Here is a 19,323-nt window from a genome sequence, read left to right on the forward strand (position 1 = left end):
TTATTAAGGCTTTTATTTTTCTTTGTTCCCCTCTAAAATCTATCTCCCAAATAAGCCCTAAGTTTGGATTTCGGAAGGAAAGAAAAAGAAAGGAAAACGTCAAAGTCATCTCATAAGTATATTTCACGACTTTGAAATCTTCTCTTTCTCTTAATTCTCCTCCAAAACTGAACTAACAAATAGTCTCGAACGGGATAAAAGAAAGGGGGAATATGCAAATGGCACACAACCTATTAAGGAGCCAAAAGACAATCTTTCTTGGGAAATAGTACTACAAAATTAAACTATTAAATACTAGTGTGAATCCTCTCCATTATTGGAGAGGCCAATGCAGAACCATGATTATGACATATGGCAAAGTCATTTTTTAACGATTAAGATTTTAAAATATAAATTAATATTATTTTTAATTAAACCAATTCAAAAAATGACAAATATACCTTTTATTCTTTTTCAATCCTCAATCCCTAACCAGATCTCTCTCCCATCTGCCACCAAATCATCTTTGCACCATTCTATAATTTTTAGGGTAAATATTCACCTCTCAAAAAAATCAAACTCACTTTTCATTCATACTCAACAATGCAAAAGAAACCTTCCACAATTTTTCCTCCTAATAAAAAAACCATAGACACATAATCCATAGTTCAAAGTCAAAAACACCATTTTTTTCAACTCATACAACAACTTGAATAAGGTGAAACAATTAAGCATAAAGAGTTCAGAGAATGTTTGCTTGAGAGGATGAGGCAGAGGTATTATATGGAAGAGGAAGAGAAACTCTGGTGACGAATGCACACTACAGTGGCAGCACAGAAGTTGGTTACAGAGTAGAGATAAAGAATTTAGAACAAAGGGGAAAATGGTGGCAGCTATGGGAAGAGATCTGGTTAGGGATTAAAGAATAAAAGAAAGAGAGAATAAATGATATGTTTGTCATTTTTCTGAATTGATTTAATTAAAAATAATATTAATTTACATTTTAAAATCTTGACCGTTAAAAAATGACTTTGCCACATGTCATAATCATGGCTCTGCATTGGCCCTCCAGTAATGGAGAGGATCCAGATACACCATGCCCATGGCAAAACCGATGATAATACACGATGAGAGAGAGAAGAGAGGGGGTGTATATTTCAGAAATTAATCACTACTACAGTAAATCTTGAAGGTCAACTATATCATCAAAGGCATCAATTGAATATGCAAAGCTTGTAACGTGTTCCAAGATCCAAAAAAATTAAGGCTACACTGATACAAATTTATATACTTTCCCTCAATAAATGGTTAGAACTTAGAACTCAAAATTGATTAAAGGAGCTATTACAGGTACTTGCCAACAACAAAGACGTAAAATAACAAAAAAAAATTGCTCTAGTATATAACAAGTGCTTCCGAAGTATAATGTCTTCTAGAAAAAAATGTTGATTTCCTTCTCTGTCATCTCATATACATGGTCTCTGGCATCATCTAAAGCACTCTGTGTGATGTGATGCATATTTAGATCCATGAAACAAAATAAAAGGGAAGGATAGGTAAAACTGGGCAAAAGCAAAATCAGAATGTGTTACCTGCCCAAATTTTGTAAGGAAGTTACTGGCAATGTTAATAGATGTGACAGCTATATCCTCATTAGATTTGAGTGCTTGGGCAATGGCGAAAGCTCCATCATCCTGTGTATCAGAGAAAGATGGGATTAGTGATGACATAATTTCTTTATGAACCAAAAAGTATATGAAAGCACAATCATACCCTTATTTCATTAAATCCTAAATCCAGTGAGGTCAAAGCTTCATTAACCACTTTCAAGCTGCGAGCCAGGCATAGTGCACCCTGCAATTGTTGATTCAAAAATCAGTAACAGCATAAGGTTGGTCGATGGAGATTTTAAAAAGAACATTAAAGTGGGGAGTGTGCTAAAAACAAACCTCATCTCTTAGTCCATTCGCTCGCAAGTCCAGAATTGATATTGTAGTGTTGTATTTTAAAGCATCTGCAATAAATTCTGCTCCTTTTGCTCCTATCTGAAAAGGTATCACATGTTAAAAAGGAAAGTTATTACAAAAACATTTGTAGGTAATTGTTTCCATGAAAAGGTTACCTGGCACCAGCCAAGCTTAAGGGTTTTTATGTTTCCATGAAACTTGATAACTTCAGCCAAGGCCTTAGCTCCATCTGGTCCAATGGGATTATAACTAAGTTCTAACTAAGAATAAGAGGTAAAATTTATCAGAGAATACAAAATTGAGGACAGACAGAAAACTATGAAACTTCTGAGTAAAGACGCTTACAGTTGTAATAACCAAATTATCTTTCAAAACTCTAGCAATGGCACTGACTCCACCAGCGTGAATGTTATTTCCCCCCTGTAACATTAACTCGTCCAAGTCATGTCCCGAGCAATAGTATTTTGGTCCCCTTGGTTTTATTTTTTTCTTTTTGTAAGGGCCACAGGGGAGGGGCAGTGACACGGCAGAGAGAAGATATACAAATTAAATGGCAACAAAGGTGCTCTTACCAGATCTAATGCTGTTATGGACCGATTTTCCTTTAAAGCATCTGCTATTTTTTCTGCTCCCTGATAACTTTACACAATCAGTGTAACCAAAACAAATAGTGTCATCTAAAGAATCTAGCTATAGCAGGTCTATTCATTTTGTAGTAGTTGTTGTTACTGTCAAATGTCAATACAAAACAAAAACACAAGTTTGCCCAGGCATGGCAATATGGACCTACAAACACCAGGTACACATCCTTCCCTATCTACCATCAGGTAAACCTGTGAGAGAACGTATGTACAAATATGTTTGTGTTCGGTATATACATCAATTTACAATGCAACTTTTCTTGTTGCAGATAACACCAATAGTTATGTCATACATTTGTAGTTTTGGCAGCGTAAAAGGCAATTTATCTTGGACAGTTACTGGGAAAATGATTTTATGAATAAGCTCAAACTGAGCAAGTGAAATAGTGAATACCTCATCACCAATATCATTCATGTAAATGTTCAACCATAACAGGCTCTTGCTTTTCTTAACATACTCAGAGACATGGAGAGCACCTTTAGCAGTTAATGAGTTGTTGCCAATGTCTAGAAGTGAAAGTTTCCCTTGAGAACAAATATCGCCCATCAGTTAGTTGTAAAATATGAAAGTGCAATTGTTGATGCATAAATGACAATCAACATTAGAAACTAGTACAAAAAAAGTTTACCTTTATGAGAAGATAATCCTACCATCAAAGAACGAACTCCTTCATCTCCAATAGCATTTCCATGCAAATGAAGTTCCTGTCCGTACATATTAGGAGTAAATCATGCTTGATTATGGAAGTAGATAGCCAGATATGCTACAAGTGGATGCAGCAACATGTTGTGATTGTGATAAGACAACATATATTGAAGGATTAACACTCAAGTTTCAACACTTCTTAGGTATGATTTGGAATAGCATCATGTCCTAGAAGCTACATGTGTTGGAACTGAATAACACAATTAGATCTAATGCCCAAGGTGGGTTCGATATTCCAAAAGTTACACCAAGAAGAACTTGAAAAGAATGTGAAACATAAGATTGGGCATTTCATCAATAAAAAATAGTACCCTTAATGACTTGTTTCTCTCAAGTGCTTTAGCCAATGCGTTAGCCCCCAAAGCACCACCATAATTGCCACTTGAATAATAATAATGTCAGAAGAATTCACAAAAGATGAAAATAATATGTAATGAATGGAAATTTTACTCGTGAAACAGTTCAAGGAAAAATAAGAATCATAATCAGAAATTGAAATGTCATTCCCCTAAAATCCCAATTGTAGGACTACAACAACAACCAAGCTTTTATCCCACTATGTGGGGCTGTAAGACTGCAGAGAGAAAATTCTGGGAGATTACATAATTTGACATTTTTTTACTTACTTGAGATGTATATTACGTATGCTATTATTCTCAAGGAGTGCCCCAGCCAAACTTGTAAATCCCTACCTCCATTTCCAAGAAACAAATTATAGTAAGATTTAGACACTCAAGCATCTACAGTCTTAGCATAAACATAGGTAAGTTGCCTACAGAATATTCAATCATGTTGTTGTTAAGTTCAAGAACCCGCAAACTCGAATTTTTCTTCAACATTTCTGCAATTGCTTTTGCACCCTGCATAACACAGTAAGCATTTCTAAGCAAAATATAGGAGGCTTTCTATGATTTATACTTATTTCCAAACTAACCTCATCACCCAAGTCAGTGCTGTTTAGCTGAAGCTTCTCAATGCTGGAGTTATGCGCCAATATGTCACATAGGCACTGTTAACAAGAGTATAAACACAATATTTAAACCTAAATGTATAACAATGATCTACTTGCCAGCAATTTTATTTTCTTACTATTTGTTTGAGAGAGGGTGGGTAATAAATATATCTCAAACACGGTGCTGATAATAGCAAGCCGCCTGATATCAATGTCATGGTTAGTTAAGTCATAATACTCTTGATCTTTAGTCAACTCAAAAAGCATAAAACAAAATATTCTAGAAAATACAGTATTAAATTCTCAATAGAGGAAAATGGCATCATAGCCATTACTGTCACATCTTTGCATGTTATATATAGGATTGCAGCTTATCATACAAGCTCAAACATAGAGCAAATAAGCCTATGTATGTTATAAACAACAGCAATGAAGCCCTTTCCCAATAAATTCTGCCATAAACCATGTCATCAAAAAGCTTATTTAAATCTAAGTACTTTTTAATGATTTCACCTATGGTTTTTTTTGGGTCTCCTAACTAACAGGCTATCCTCTACCTGATCTTTTCTTCTTCCTAGCACTTCTAATGATCTTCTAACGCATGGCAAAATCACCCAAGACATTTCTCCTCAATAAACATTACCCCTACTTTCTTCCTAACGCATTCATTCCTAATCTTATCTTGTCTTTATCCTCCACTCACCCAAGACAACAACCTTAGCTCTGTGACAAAGCTTAAGTCTGTGTCAAAATTTTAGAAAAAATCCAGTGTACTCGTTACCTACACTAATAGATTATTATCCATAATAGAGACATGTGATTGGTTTAATTTATTTCAAAGGAGTAGGTACATGAACCAGTGAGAATGGGCCCGCTAACAATAAAGCTCCAATAAAATATTGGACTTGTTCATTTTCGGATGATATCCAATACAATATTTGATTGCAAACACCATACAGGAACTTCCACAACCAAGCAAATAAAATATGCTATTTATATGTATCAAACTCAATTTGCTATGCAATAATGAAACATTAGAACTGACCTTAGCACCTTCATCACCAACAGGGTTTCCTGAAAGATCAAGAGTCTTTAATGTGATGTTTGATTGAAGAACACCATCAAAAGCTCTCAATCCAGCTGCTGTTATTCCATTTGCAGCAAAACTCACGTCCTCTACAATCTATATAACATGCACAAGGAGATAGCAATAAATTGCATCTTTCATTGCAATACTTTCTTGTTAAATATACATGGTAGATCAAAATTATGATCCTCAATCCAACTTCCACCCAGCAGATTTAAATAGAAGCAAAATTTGACTCAAATTGTAATGAATCTAATGATGATATAAGTTTCCATGTAATTTTCTATTTCATCAATTGATAATTTACACGTATTGATGGATCAAACAAATATGAGGGAAATTATATCATATTTGATCCCGAAGAAACAATTCTGTTTCAAAATCTGATATAAACAGTGCTTAATTCTTTCTTTGGTATTGTTTACCTAGACTTCACCAGAATGACTTGACAAAAAATTGTGAACCCGTGCCCAATCTCATTAAGTGGGACCTCTTCAAATACTAATTCTAATTGACCATCTAACACGATGCAATCAATTATGAAAACCCTAGGCTTCAGAAGGGTACACTTTTAGACCAGTAATAAATAAAAATGGTTAAGTAATTTATGTAGAATTCATTTTGAAATTGATGCAATGCCCAGCCATTGCAAGTGACATAGTTTTAAATGCTTTCACTTACTGATAATATTTCAACCTTGAACACATTTTTTTGGGAATTGGCCCTACCTACCATATATATCTGAACACTCTCACAAGATCTATTCAAGTTTCTTCACTTCATATAACCTACAGAATTACATGACTAGCTAAAGATATTGGCAGGTATGCACACCTAGCCAATCAACATTGTGTGTTTGTCATACAATCCACCATGAACATAGATGGATATTTACAGTAAGACCAATATCCACTACACAGATTAAGATTCCAGTTGAAGTTATATTTCGAGAATAGGTATACTCAATATTGTCATTGCCTTAAAAATTAAAAGAATCAGAAACAAAAGAAAAAGTACTATTTTCATGTTTTAAATAGCATTAGCAATAAATACAGAAGAAGGCGAAAGCAGATCAAAGATAATAGTTACCCGGTTAAATGCCAAGCTCTCAGCAAGAAAGAACATTCCTTCATCCCCAAAGTTGCGTCCTGCCAAGTTAAATGTATGATAAGTGAACTGTTGCTTTTATTTAATCCTTTTAACAGTATGCACACTTTCAAATGGTCATGTCAATAATGTTAACTACAATAGAGCAAGAAATCTTTGACAACATATTTGGACTCTGGAATCACCAAAGGAATTGTTTTGATTTTATAAGAAATCAACTCAAATAGTTTGAGCTTAATATATAAAGTATGACCTGAAATCGTTTACAAAGCAAATTCCATTTTTTGAATACCCGAGAAATAATCAGAATCCATTTTATTTTAAGTAATCTGTGTTATTATCCCTATTTAAAAAATGTAAAATGGGTAAAAGCTAAAAAGAATAAGATTATCGATCAAATAACTAAAACTAAACAAATCAATTCCTTAAATTTGAAAGAAAAACAATTTCAATAAAAATAGTAAACAAAACGAAGGGAAAGAAAGATTCATTTGGAAGGATTCATAGATCAAGGGAAGTGCAAAATCAATTAGATTAACCTGTGCAAAAATTGGTATTCATTATAATCTAGACTGGCTTTAGTCCATGAATGCTCTGATAAAGATGATATTTTGACAAATTATCAATGACGAAGCTTCATTTACTGAATTAAAAGCATATCAGATAGCCATAAGCATCTCCTTTGTACATCAATCCTGCCAGCATACCTGACATATCAATACTTGGTAATGACCTCAGTTCTTGAGCAAACTCATTGAGCTTCAGCTTAGATTGTCTGTCAATCTTTGTCCCGAACTGGGATAACAAATTTGTACCAGAGCCAAAAGACCATTTCACTCCTTGTGAAGCAGACTGACTTTCCCCAGGTGAAGTCTTCGACTGTTTCGGAGCTGGAACAAGAACCTTCTCCACTAATTTCCAGATAACTGTAAGCTGAAAACAAATTAGTATGAAATTCACCAAATAATGCATGCTTACAATCACAAAAAAAACAAATAAAAAGAAAAGAACCATATTAATAGCAGTGAGACACTGCTCAACTAGGAAGTAAGGGAACTTCAAAATGTCTACTGTACTAGTGTTGGATATGTACCCATATTGGATACCCAGTAGCAAAGCTAGATATCAGAATAGTGTTTGAGGGAGGCATGGTTTGGAGGTATAAAGAAGGGAAAAAACATGTATTTCGAAAAACTTTAAGGGGGCCAATGCCTTCCCCAAAGGATACAGGAGGCACCACTCCTCCAGATACTGTATTGAATACTTATCAAACAGCACCAGATAATGCTAACAAGGGTTTAAATCATGACTGTGCCACATGATCCATATGTTAAAATCGTGACCATGCCACCTGATCCATATATTCCCACATTGATACATGTCACCTCGTAGCACAGCTAAAACCCTACTTTAAAAGTTGGCAACTATATGCATCCTATTTTTTTTATCCATTTTGAATTTTGTTTCAAACAGCGAAATATTATAAGAATTTGATAAATGTTAGTCTGCTATTATGCCCACAATGACAAATGCAAAGAATAAAATTGTCTTTCCTTCTCAATCATGGAATGGTTAAACTATTAATTTAAATTTATAATGCCTTGTGATGGTTATATATGGTTTTTTCGGATGTCATTATGGAATGATATATATATATATATATATATATATATATATATCTTCTCATTATATTGTATTCATTCATACCAGTATCCTAATTTATTTTAAGAAATGTCAGAGCCACGTGTCAGTAACCATTATCATATCCGATACTCATACCCGTATTCATGCATCATTGATTACAATGCACTCAAAACCCTCTATACCACACATCACTTTAGAGCCCTATTAATCCGAGTCGAGTCACAAAGACTCATTCAAAAATACAAACCTCTCTTGACATCTATTTTCATTTACAAACCTCAGCTAAGGGTAACCGAATTCCTCACCACTCTAACCAAGGTAATACACACACAAATTCAAAATTAACTAAAAATCACCAAATTACAATAGACAACAAAAATGTAAAATTATGCAAGGGATACCGAAAGTGACGGCGAAGAAGACTGCAAAGGGAGCAACAAAGTTAGCAATCTGTTTGACGGGAGCAACAATGGCATTGTCCTGCTGAGACTGATGATATACTCTACGAGAAGTGGAAGATGCTTTGACCAGAAAGCTTCTCCTCCTCCTCCGTGGAACCGGCACGAATTGGCCCAAGCCGGCAGGGGTTGCCGCCGTGGATTGGAGGCGGTGGTGGCGAGCCTGCAGAGGAAAAAGTAAAAAATAAAAACGGTTAGGGTTTGGAAGAAACAGAAACTAGAGAGAAGCGATTAGTTGAAAAGAAATTGAGTGAGTTAGTTACCTGAGGGTGTGAGTAAAGGGAGAGGGTGGAAGCGAAGGACATGGTTTAGTTATTATTTATGAGAATAAGTGAAATGAAAAATGAAAGAGCATAGATATAGATAATTATATATGGAAGAAATTGTATATGCTAAGGTTTAATGGTAGAGAAGTGGAGATTTTATTTCAAAGGAGAGAGTGGAGAAAGTGAGGTTAGAGAGGAAAGCATGTATCTGTAGTGTTCTATCAACTACTACTTACTTGCCAAGCTTGGTGGCGGCTCACTTGGTCAAATTCTGGGCCATTGGCCCAAACATGCACTAGGGTGGGTGTGCAGGTTTTGGGCAGAGTTTAGAAAGATTGATTTAAACATTTCCATACAATTATTGGGACAGTTTATAGTGAAACTATTTGAATCTCTTTCCACAAAATATCATATTTTGTTTAACTTAATAATTATATGGATAGTTAGCATAATTTACTAAAACTAATAGGGACAGTGTAACTTAATCTATTTAAGATGATTCAATTTCAAATTTATCAAGTTCACGGACCATTTATTTTTTTTAGAGTAATATATATGTACCATTTGTATAAAGATTTATGCACTGTCATTATATTATACGCTATTCATTTGTATTACTTTTGAAAAGCCAAAGATAATTAAATATGAATGATAGATGATGAAATAACAATGAATACCACTCACACAACACATACATACTTTTTTTTCTTTTTGTATTATATGGGGGAGAGGCAATTAACTTGCCCTGTTATAATTGTCATCAAATTAGGATAATAACGTCTCGAAGTAGCAAAAGGAATTTGGTAATGCCAACCCTTTTACTTCAACTCTTTAACATTTAGTTAGTTTAACATTTCTAACTGTTTTCTTGCAATTTTACCACAGCTTAACGTGCAACATGGCATTAGAACCTTCCAATGCCACATGCATGCATACATACAAATGAAAACTATTAGCTACACTGGGGTTTGTGAATTATGATTGTGTAGTTATTATGAACAATGAATATCCAACATTTCAGATAAACAGAAGATGTATTACAATCGAGTGCCATTATTAAAATATACAAGATGTATCATAATGCATCTGGAGATAGCAAGAAACAATAAAAATGAAAACAAAACATGGCAGATGCAAGATGATTCTGGGATAACAAGTATGGAACCTGACTCTTACCCTCAAAAGCCTTGCCAATAGTACGAACCAAAATTACAACTCATGCCAATGAATCAAACAATTTACAAGTACAAATTCTTTAGATGAGTCACTGAGAGACAAATGACAAAGTAAAAGGAAATTGGAAAAGGGATTTATACAAAAATAATGAGTTATTGTCATCCTTGACATGCTTGAGTGACAAACATAAATGAAACCTTCCAACAACATTTGGTTGTTGCTTTGGCAAAGCCTCCTTCTTGAGCTTGCAAAAGTGCTAAGCAATGAAAACAAAAGTGTAGACCAATTGATTTATACTGTCACTGAGGGATTCAGAGTTGACGAGTGAATGATAAAATAATGCATCACTTAACAATACATTATACATTTTTAACAGAAAAAAGTGGTACTTCTTCCATTCTCATCTTAGCAAGCCTTTCTCTTATCAACTCTTAAGTTGATGTTATACCATTTCTTCTTCCTTGGATGATCTCTGGCATTACTCTCATCTCTTGCTTGGTCATCTTCTTTTGCCTCCTTGGAAGAACTTTTGTTCCTGCTCTTACTTGAGCTCAGTTTTGAAGGAGTGACAGTGTATGATGCATGTATTTCATTTCTTTGTTTCAGCAGCTGATCAATCTGCACAAGAATAAATAGCAGAGTTCAATGGAATTTGGTGAGTTTTTTAAAGGGAAAATGGGGAGGGGTGTTGTATTGAAAGCCTTGAAAAAGAAAAACTCACTGCTTGCATTTCGTGTGAATATTTGCTAGTCATCTCTGTAAATTGTGCCAAAACCTACAAATACTCGGTGTCAGATTGATGTAAAGATATGTAATTAGAACCATATGCAATGTTTTGTGTAAAAGCGCAAACCTCTCGGTATTCTGTCTCAAACTTTGACATTTCTGCCCTTTTAGACAAAATTTGAGATTCTATATTTCTTAAACTTTCTTTTTCTTCACTAAAAGGTGCAGCACACACAGCTTCTATTGTATAGTTTGCACTTCTGAAAAAGTTGTCACCTAGAAGAAATTTGACAGCATATAATTGTCAAATTCTATAGAGCATAATTGCAATCAACAAACATAACAAGAAGCAGTGGGCATAAAAGCATGCATTTACCATAAATAGCAAATACATGGGTACCAGCCTTCAATTCTGTTAATTCACAGGGCTTGAACCCGTCCAGCTTTCTGAAAAATGAAGTATCTTGATCCTTAGAAGCAGCTATCTGTACAGAATTAATTCAAGAATCATATTTTAGAATGAAAAAATGTATATAAAAATTTAAATTTGAAGTAAACTGAACAGTTTTCATTTACAGTAGCGACTCACTGAGTTCATTGTTTGATCTAACCGATAAACAGGAAACTTGAGAAAATACATTCCAGCAGAGGTAACCTTCCCTGTTTTTGCACTGTCTTCCTACAACAATAATTAGTAATGTCCTAGAATGTTCAGAAGTCAGAATGTAGAAAAGTACGAAATGATAACAAGAGATCCACTAACATAAAGTAGCCAAACAATGCATCAACAATGTTTAATTCCACCGGAAAAATATGTGAATTATCTAATGCAATTTCTCTCTCACACACACAGGGTAAAACAGGACAATACCTGGAGCGCAAGACTCAATCCACCATTGTCTTCCTGATCAAAATATAATAACTGTGGAATGCCAATTAATTAATACCATTAAAATCAGATCATTTAAAAAATAATAGAGTACTGTTTTTGAAATCAATAAAAAATCATATGAAATCAAGTAGAACAATAGTTTAAATATGCATATTAAGGAATATCTTTGAACTGCAAAACACGATGCAACCAAATAAATTGCAAGGCAAAAGAATAGTTTAACGATTCCTCAACATTATGTACAGAATTATCTTGATACAAGTCCAAGTTCAAGGTTCCCTAACAACATATCATAGAGCCACCAAACAGAATAAACCAGACCTTGCTGATCAAGTGCATCTTATGATAATATAAATAATTTTGGTTTTGGCTCCATAACATGCACTAAATAAGAAACAACTCCAAAACCAATTACTCTCCTAGTTGCATTGGAAAAAGAAAGAAAAAATGGATTCCTTGAATAGCATTATGATTTAAGTTTCAACTTCATATCATTACCAGTATTTTGAAAAAAATGAGTTACTAGAGTATAGCAGTACCCCAATTTAAAATATGGAGCAACAATAACCAAAAACAAATATATGGAGCAACACTTTATCAGCATAGCAACGTATGAGGCCCCAGTCCCCACTTCTTATGAAATTATCTAACCAAATTCTTGTGTACTCCAAGGAACATAATACCACTTTAATTGTTTGAGAAATGAGAACCAGAAGAATACTTCAAAAAATTATACTAAGAGTACACCCAATCAAAAGAGACCCAATATTTTTTAAGCAAAGCTGGCATTAGAATTGCTGGTAACTCAAACTAACCAGACCAGACACTCAAAAGCTACAGTAATCAGTACACGCAGAAGGAGCAGGAAAATGCATAATCTTCCTAATAGTTCAAACAGATCCATCCAGGGTACACGAAACCATTCAAACTTGGGAAGTGATTGTCACTAGAGCAACGGACATCCAACAAAAAGGATGGATCAGCAAAATAATAGACAGCATAGAATGTTAAATATTACACTGATATAAATGAATGGAAAATCTGAAGCGGGGATATTAGCATGAAGAACAGAAAGTACAGTAAATTCGGAGTGCTTGTTCATTAGCACAAAAAAAAGTCAATTTATCTAGAACATCCCCTCTAAACAAGGTAAAGTGGTCTTTCAGGAAATTGTAAACTTTCATGGAGTTCTGTGACGAAATCAGTCTTTACAAACCAAGAACAAAAACCTTCAGTGGGTTGAGAATAACTTGCATGCTATAAACACCAGATATTTATTTTCTAACCTTGAACTTGCTTTTGTCTGATGAGTGCACTCGACAAACAAACCCAGCTTGTGCTTCCTCTTCTGTAATTGTAACTGAATAGAAGTGTGCACATTGCTTCTCAACCTGACAGATAAAGGCACAAAACAAAAATAAACAAAAGAAACTTGTGACTAAAGGGATCAATGAAAAAACAAAGAAGCAGCTCACCCTTTTAGATATAAAATGCCCCAATGGAAGTGGACGAATGGTCACTAGACCGTTGAGTGCCTCTTCTAAAACAGTTACAGATACAGTTGTCTTAATTGGAACACCAAGTTTACTGTTATTTGTTGAGAAAGTTAATGATGTAAAGGAGGGAAATCAGAGAACAGAAGGGTAGAATTCAAAACAAAAGGAAACTGTTGTGTTTCTAATCACTTGACACGAGAAAATGACTTGAAAGAGAATCATATTCAGCCATCTAACCTAAAAAGGGCTGCAAACATTGTATTCACAGCACCCAAACTTGAAAGGTCCAACTCCAACTCTTGGCTATCTGATTCAACAGCCTATGCACAAACACAAAAACTTCCATCAATAACAATCCATGTTTAGAAATTGAAGACAAAAATTTAAAAATAATAACAACAGCAACATTTGAGAGGGAATATTGAAATCTTTTAAAAATAATTTAAAATATAAACCTGGAGGATTGATGACCCTCCAAAAGTCTTAACGGTTCATAATGTTAACTTATATCACCTCAAAACCAGCCGAGTCGTACTGACGGCGTTTCTCAGGATCTGATAAGATATTATAAGAAAAGGTAACCTCTTTAAACATATCAGTTGCTTTAGGATCATTAGCATTCTTGTCAGGATGATATCTGAAATGAAATAGATTCAGCCAATTAACAAATATAAAAGGACCCCGTGCAAATGAAAAAGAGATAGGAAAAACATGTGAACTCTAGGAACCAGGGTCCCCTTAAGGAGAAATAATTTATTCCATTAAACCATTGATTTTTATTGTTAAGTGCTCACATTCGATACATGAAACAAATCAGACGACTGTGAGCAAAGACTACTTATCCAAAATCTCTTTCAAAATGCTATTTCGGCTCATCTGGATGAACAATCAGCAACTATGAAAAATTAAAAACAACAAGGTGCTCTGGACAAAATCAAATGAAGGCAAACAATTGTAGTCTATGATTTAAGGCAGCCTTTTCTCTTATTTCCCATATTAATATACACACATCATGATAGTTGGATTCTAAGGCCAAAAGAAACATACTTAAGCAACAAATAAAACAACCTTCTATGCATTTTTATTCGACATATACTAGAATGTTATATTCATAGGTCAGGAAATCATTTATTACTTCTGTCAATCCCAAACACTGCTTAAATATAAATTGATTTTACTTCAAGAATCTCAGAGACACCTGCCAACTGATGCAATGAGGAAAATAAAAATCAAGATCACGCTCATGCATCATGACTTTACCTGGTCTTAAAAAACAAAATAGACTATTAGGAAAGGGGTTCTGCACCTAATTTGTAAGTACAATTTTAAAGCAGGTGTCAATAATACCATAACAGCTTCTGGGATCACATCACCTGTCCTGCACTATGTGACGCTCAACTTGATAAAAAGTGTAATGATTGATCTCGACAAGATAAATGTAACTGAAAAATCACTAAATTATCATTTTAATCGATCACCACACCTTGGAACCGGGAGTGACACAAAGTGTGAGACATGTGATATTTTACCAATCATTTAGTCGTGTAAGATAATATTCTCAAAGATAGCAATACCAAATTCAAACCAAACCCAATAAATGTCAGGTGACACAATATACTATGTTCAGCGGCTGAAGAACAAAATCAATGTTAATAAATAAACCTCCTACCATCATGCTCCCAACACCCAAATTTGAAATAATAATAAATAAATAAAATGAGGTCTGTTCATTTCTACCTACAAAAACAAAGAGGAACCAGGGCCAGTAATAACTTTTTTACAGGACTTTGGATTCTGAATAATCCAAGTCAAGCCAGAAAAACCCATGTAATGTTTTATGCGATTGGTTTTTGGAGGATGATGGACAGAAGGGGGGAAATTAGGTTAGGAGCCATAAAATACAATTATGAGATAACTCTCAACGCTTCCCATTTCTCCTTCTCCCTCCAAAAACTAACTGGTAAACCTACCCGAAAAGGCAAATTTCTCTCATGCCTACTTCATCCATTCGCAAGACTCAACCTAGAACAACTGAATTCTTTACCATTTGGACTAACAGACGTGGGTGGATACGAAAAAAATCATTGCCAAAGCTGGCATATTGATAAGGTGATTATGGCTCTCAACTCTTCAAGGCAAAATCGCAGTGAATACTAAAATATTTCAAACTTAACTCAACCATTAACAAATACCAATAGTAATAACGACGATTTAAGCCTCAAGAATAAAAAAAATAAAAACAAGTGAACAGAAGAAGGAAACAGAGACATACTTAAGCGCCATTTTACGATAAGCACTTTTGATTTCTTGATCAGTGGAATTACGTGAGACGCCGAGAACCTCATACGGATCTCGCCGGAGCTGTTTCGCACCGCCGTCCTTATCCGACTTAGACCGATTCCCCGGCATCTCTAAACGACGTCGTTTCTCCACTATCTTATTTATTTCACACACAAAAAACCCTAAAAATCAGCTTCCACACCCTTTTCCCCTTAGGTATGATCAAAAACAGAAATAGAAGGAATGGTGAAATACGGTTTTCACGCGTTTGGTGTGGTGTTATTGGGAATTCGTTGAAAACGTTGTTGAATGATGAGAGAGAAAATGGTAATGGTGAGGATTAGATCCAGAAACTCCATGGAATCTGGTCCAAGGTGGAATGAAAGAAATCGAATAGGAGAAGATTAGAGAAGAAATTATGTAATCTTTTATTTTATCTCTTTACTTTTATTTATTTATTTCATTCAATGTATTCAATCTGTTTCACAAAGATAGAAATGATTGAAAAAGTAAAACAGAATGAAGTAACAACTTTTTTAGTTTTTAATACATATGATCGCAATTTCCTAATTATATATTTCATGCCAATTTTAACTACATTCGTATATTTTTATTTTGGAGAATAGTCAAACTTATTTAATGTGTGACAATATTAAAATAATATACGTTTTCTCTTCTTAATATTATATTATAAGATAATAAAATATATGTTCATATTAGTAAAAAAGTTATTTATTCAACTACTAAAATTATTATATTTATTATATTTAACTATTTTTTCTACAATTTTCTTTTTTGACAAAACAGTATCATGATTTAGTGGCCAAAAAGGGATAACTAATATCCTCATACAACAAGAATATATTTTATTACCATATTATAATTTATAAATTTCAATTATTCACATTTATTGTTATAACTTTAATTTTTTTAGTACTATATTAAATGAATCTCCTTAACTTTCTTTTTTAAGTAAGAAATTAATCTCTTCTGAGTCTCTCAATTAGTGTTACTTCCAAAAATTAAACTCTTAATTATTTTAAGAATATAGTGAGTATTACATCACTAGACCAACATGATATTATAACTAGAATTAGATAAATGAGATCATATCTTTATGGAAGATGGGAATAGATTCTTATCGGGTTGATGGTAAAAAAATTCTATGTGCATAATAGTATTTCAAATTGTGGACTGTTTCACGTGATGCGACCGTAATATTGTGGTTTCGATGATTGTCGCAATCAGTGCAATTGTAATGTAATACTGAATCACAATGATGTGATCGCAATGCAACCGCATTAGAACATATTGATATCAAAAATATTTTTTCTCACAAAATAATTCACACTGCAACAGTTTCAATCTGTATTACAATAATTGCAATTTCGTGCATACTTCCAAAGGGGAGAGGTTATTGGCATATGATAATTAAATCTTAGAGTAAATTACATTTACATCCATAAGTTTTAGTGAAATTACAAAAATTACTAACACATTTTTAAAACATACAAAAATAACCCTAATTATATATATATATATATATATATTATACTGACTACCCTGTAAGACAGATAAGTGAATTTCTTAAATAAGAAATGGTGACAGGTGTAATTAAGTCAAACAAAATACAGTATATTGTGAAGACAAGTCTCAGTAGTATAAGAGTCAATGTTTATTCTTTATTTTTGTTAGTTACACTATAATATGAGAGTAATTTAAACATATCCTTAGACTTATTGTTGCAGTTTGTAACGAATAAAAAATAATGAATATACATCAAGTTTGTACTATTTGGACTTGTTTTGTCTTCACAATATACCATATTTTGTTTGAGTTAATTATATTCCTCACTATTTTTTTAAGAAATTACACTTATATCTCTTACATGAATAATCAGTATAATGTATATATAATTATGGATGATTTATATACACTTGAAAAAGATATAGATAATTTATATAATTTCACTTTCTTATTTAATCTAAATCTTATGCCACTGCCAGGAGTTTGTAATAAAGTGAACCAACCCATCCATAGTTGTTGTGCCAATGGTTTTTATGGTGGACTTTATTGAATCAGATTGTGAATACATTTTAATGGAATTATTAACTTTTATTACATTTTTCTTTTGTATTAATTAAAAGTAGCTCTTCCTTAAGAGTATCCTAGTGAAATTCTTTTAATCCGCATTCTTATTATTTAGGATTAGGTATAAATTCTTTACATGTTACAAATTCTCAAAAAAGAATTAGTTAGTCATCTTTGATTTAACTGTCGTGTGTGAACTTTATAATGTGAAACGATTTTTTTTCACTATAAAATCAAATAAACAAAAGTAACGATACAAAAGCAAATTAAAATAGAGGTTATTCATTTTGATTGTATGTTATTGGATATAGAGAAAGAAAGACTATAAAGAATCAATTGGTTAACTCAAAAGTGGAAAAAATCAAATATGAAATTTTATTTATAATTAATATGAATTTTTTTAATGACATCACATATTCTTATTAGTGCGGAACTAGATTTGATGTAATTGATTTCTATCTCATATCTGCATAACTGGCCCAAGAAACAAATTTTCCCTCAGTTCTCACGTTAGCAATGGCTATGAGGCATGGCACTAACAATCTTGAGACACATTTCCTGTAGAAGGACGCTTCACAATCAATTATTCAAAGGACTTGTGCATAAAAATCACATCTCCCCAAATGATAAACCAAATTGGAGACATGACATACCCTTTCAATGGTCCACACTTCACACATACACACAATCAGGTAGCATTCACCTGGGATAAACATAAATTTCCATGGATTCTATCTTCATAAACACAAATTATTACAAATTTAAAAAAAAAAATATTTATGCACTAAAATGTTCGTTACACATAAATTTAGTTATATTATTTTCATTAAAAATTAATTATGATAGATAAAACGGATAAGAAGTTGTGTATTATCGGTTAAAAAAACATTTACACTATCATTTAAAAATTATTTTTTCTTTAAAAGTTAATTATTATAAACAACGTCTTGATGTAGTGTTATGTGTGTATTATACAACAAATGGCTAGGCTATATTTGATCCAATAGTATTGCTTGCGATTCATCATAATTTAATTTAAATATATATTTTTAACTAATTACAGACAATGATACATAGAGTGTGACACACTATATAAGATAATAGATGTGTTCAATTGATGTTGGCTACATATTTAATTTTTCTTCAACTAGAAATGGAAAGTATAGACAGAATATGGGAAATTCATATACATGGTGTACTTTGACTGAAAAACTCGGCAATGTCATAGCCAAGTTTCTTTTTTTCTTCCTTTGGTTCCACAAAACTCGACAATGTGGTGGAAGTTTTTATTTTTTATACATATTTCACCATAATCGGCAGCCACATAGGAGTTTTTAGTACACTAAACTGGACAACTTGAATAAAGTTTTTCATTTTTTTATCATCTCTCCAAACTCGGACAACTAAAATGGAGTGTTTTGTTTTTTATATTTTTACAATTTTTTTTATTATAATCCGCAACTTGATTGCCGAGTCTCTTTAATGAAGTTTTTTTTTATAATTATTTAGTATAATGGGCAACATTGTTGCCCATTACAGGTTCACTCATTACTTTTTGTTGCTTATGTTTTATATATTTGAATTTCACTTTCAATGTCTAAAACAATATTTTTTTTGGATTAACTATCACTAATACAAGACAATCTACACGTGTGTTTGAATTAATTTGTTTTGTATGCTAAACAATTCATAATGGAAAGCTCTATGATAGAGTTTTTGTGAAGAAGAAGAAAAAACATAATTTCCAATTCGCAGTCAATTTTTGATCAATACTTTAATACTTTATTTTTCGAATGAGTGAAAACACCACATTTCCAAGGGGTGATTGTTTTCTTTTTCCTTCAAACTGGAGTAC

At 33.0% G+C, this 19,323-nt stretch overlaps 2 protein-coding genes across 3 annotated transcripts; both read right to left on the minus strand.

Moving 5' to 3' along the window:
• On the minus strand, positions 1,166-9,011 carry LOC109331844 (protein NLRC3). The gene is made up of 18 exons (XM_019566601.1): positions 8,805-9,011; positions 8,485-8,704; positions 7,147-7,365; positions 6,422-6,480; positions 5,291-5,428; positions 4,228-4,302; positions 4,070-4,153; positions 3,920-3,981; positions 3,605-3,674; positions 3,217-3,292; positions 2,982-3,112; positions 2,519-2,578; positions 2,292-2,366; positions 2,102-2,206; positions 1,929-2,024; positions 1,753-1,833; positions 1,572-1,673; positions 1,166-1,480 (listed from the first exon to the last, which is right to left on the minus strand). The coding sequence occupies exons 1-18, from the start codon at positions 8,844-8,846 to the stop codon at positions 1,412-1,414; spliced, it is 1,764 nt and encodes a 587-aa protein (XP_019422146.1). The 5' UTR covers positions 8,847-9,011; the 3' UTR covers positions 1,166-1,411.
• On the minus strand, positions 10,033-15,815 carry LOC109331839 (chaperone protein dnaJ 16). 2 transcript variants are annotated; one of them, XM_019566590.1, is made up of 12 exons: positions 15,370-15,815; positions 13,611-13,734; positions 13,335-13,417; positions 13,077-13,188; positions 12,888-12,992; positions 11,581-11,631; positions 11,299-11,388; positions 11,086-11,194; positions 10,837-10,985; positions 10,705-10,758; positions 10,388-10,601; positions 10,033-10,239 (listed from the first exon to the last, which is right to left on the minus strand). In XM_019566590.1, exons 1-11 carry the CDS (start codon positions 15,504-15,506, stop codon positions 10,389-10,391), a joined length of 1,227 nt encoding a protein of 408 aa, XP_019422135.1. In that variant the 5' UTR covers positions 15,507-15,815; the 3' UTR covers positions 10,033-10,239; position 10,388. The 2 variants fall into 2 exon arrangements, with proteins under 2 accessions (XP_019422135.1, XP_019422134.1); XM_019566589.1 differs by lacking the exon at positions 10,033-10,239 and having other exon boundaries at positions 10,356-10,601.

This window comes from Lupinus angustifolius, chromosome LG17 (assembly GCF_001865875.1).
Source record: "Lupinus angustifolius cultivar Tanjil chromosome LG17, LupAngTanjil_v1.0, whole genome shotgun sequence".
NCBI classification, from domain to species: domain Eukaryota; kingdom Viridiplantae; phylum Streptophyta; class Magnoliopsida; order Fabales; family Fabaceae; genus Lupinus; species Lupinus angustifolius.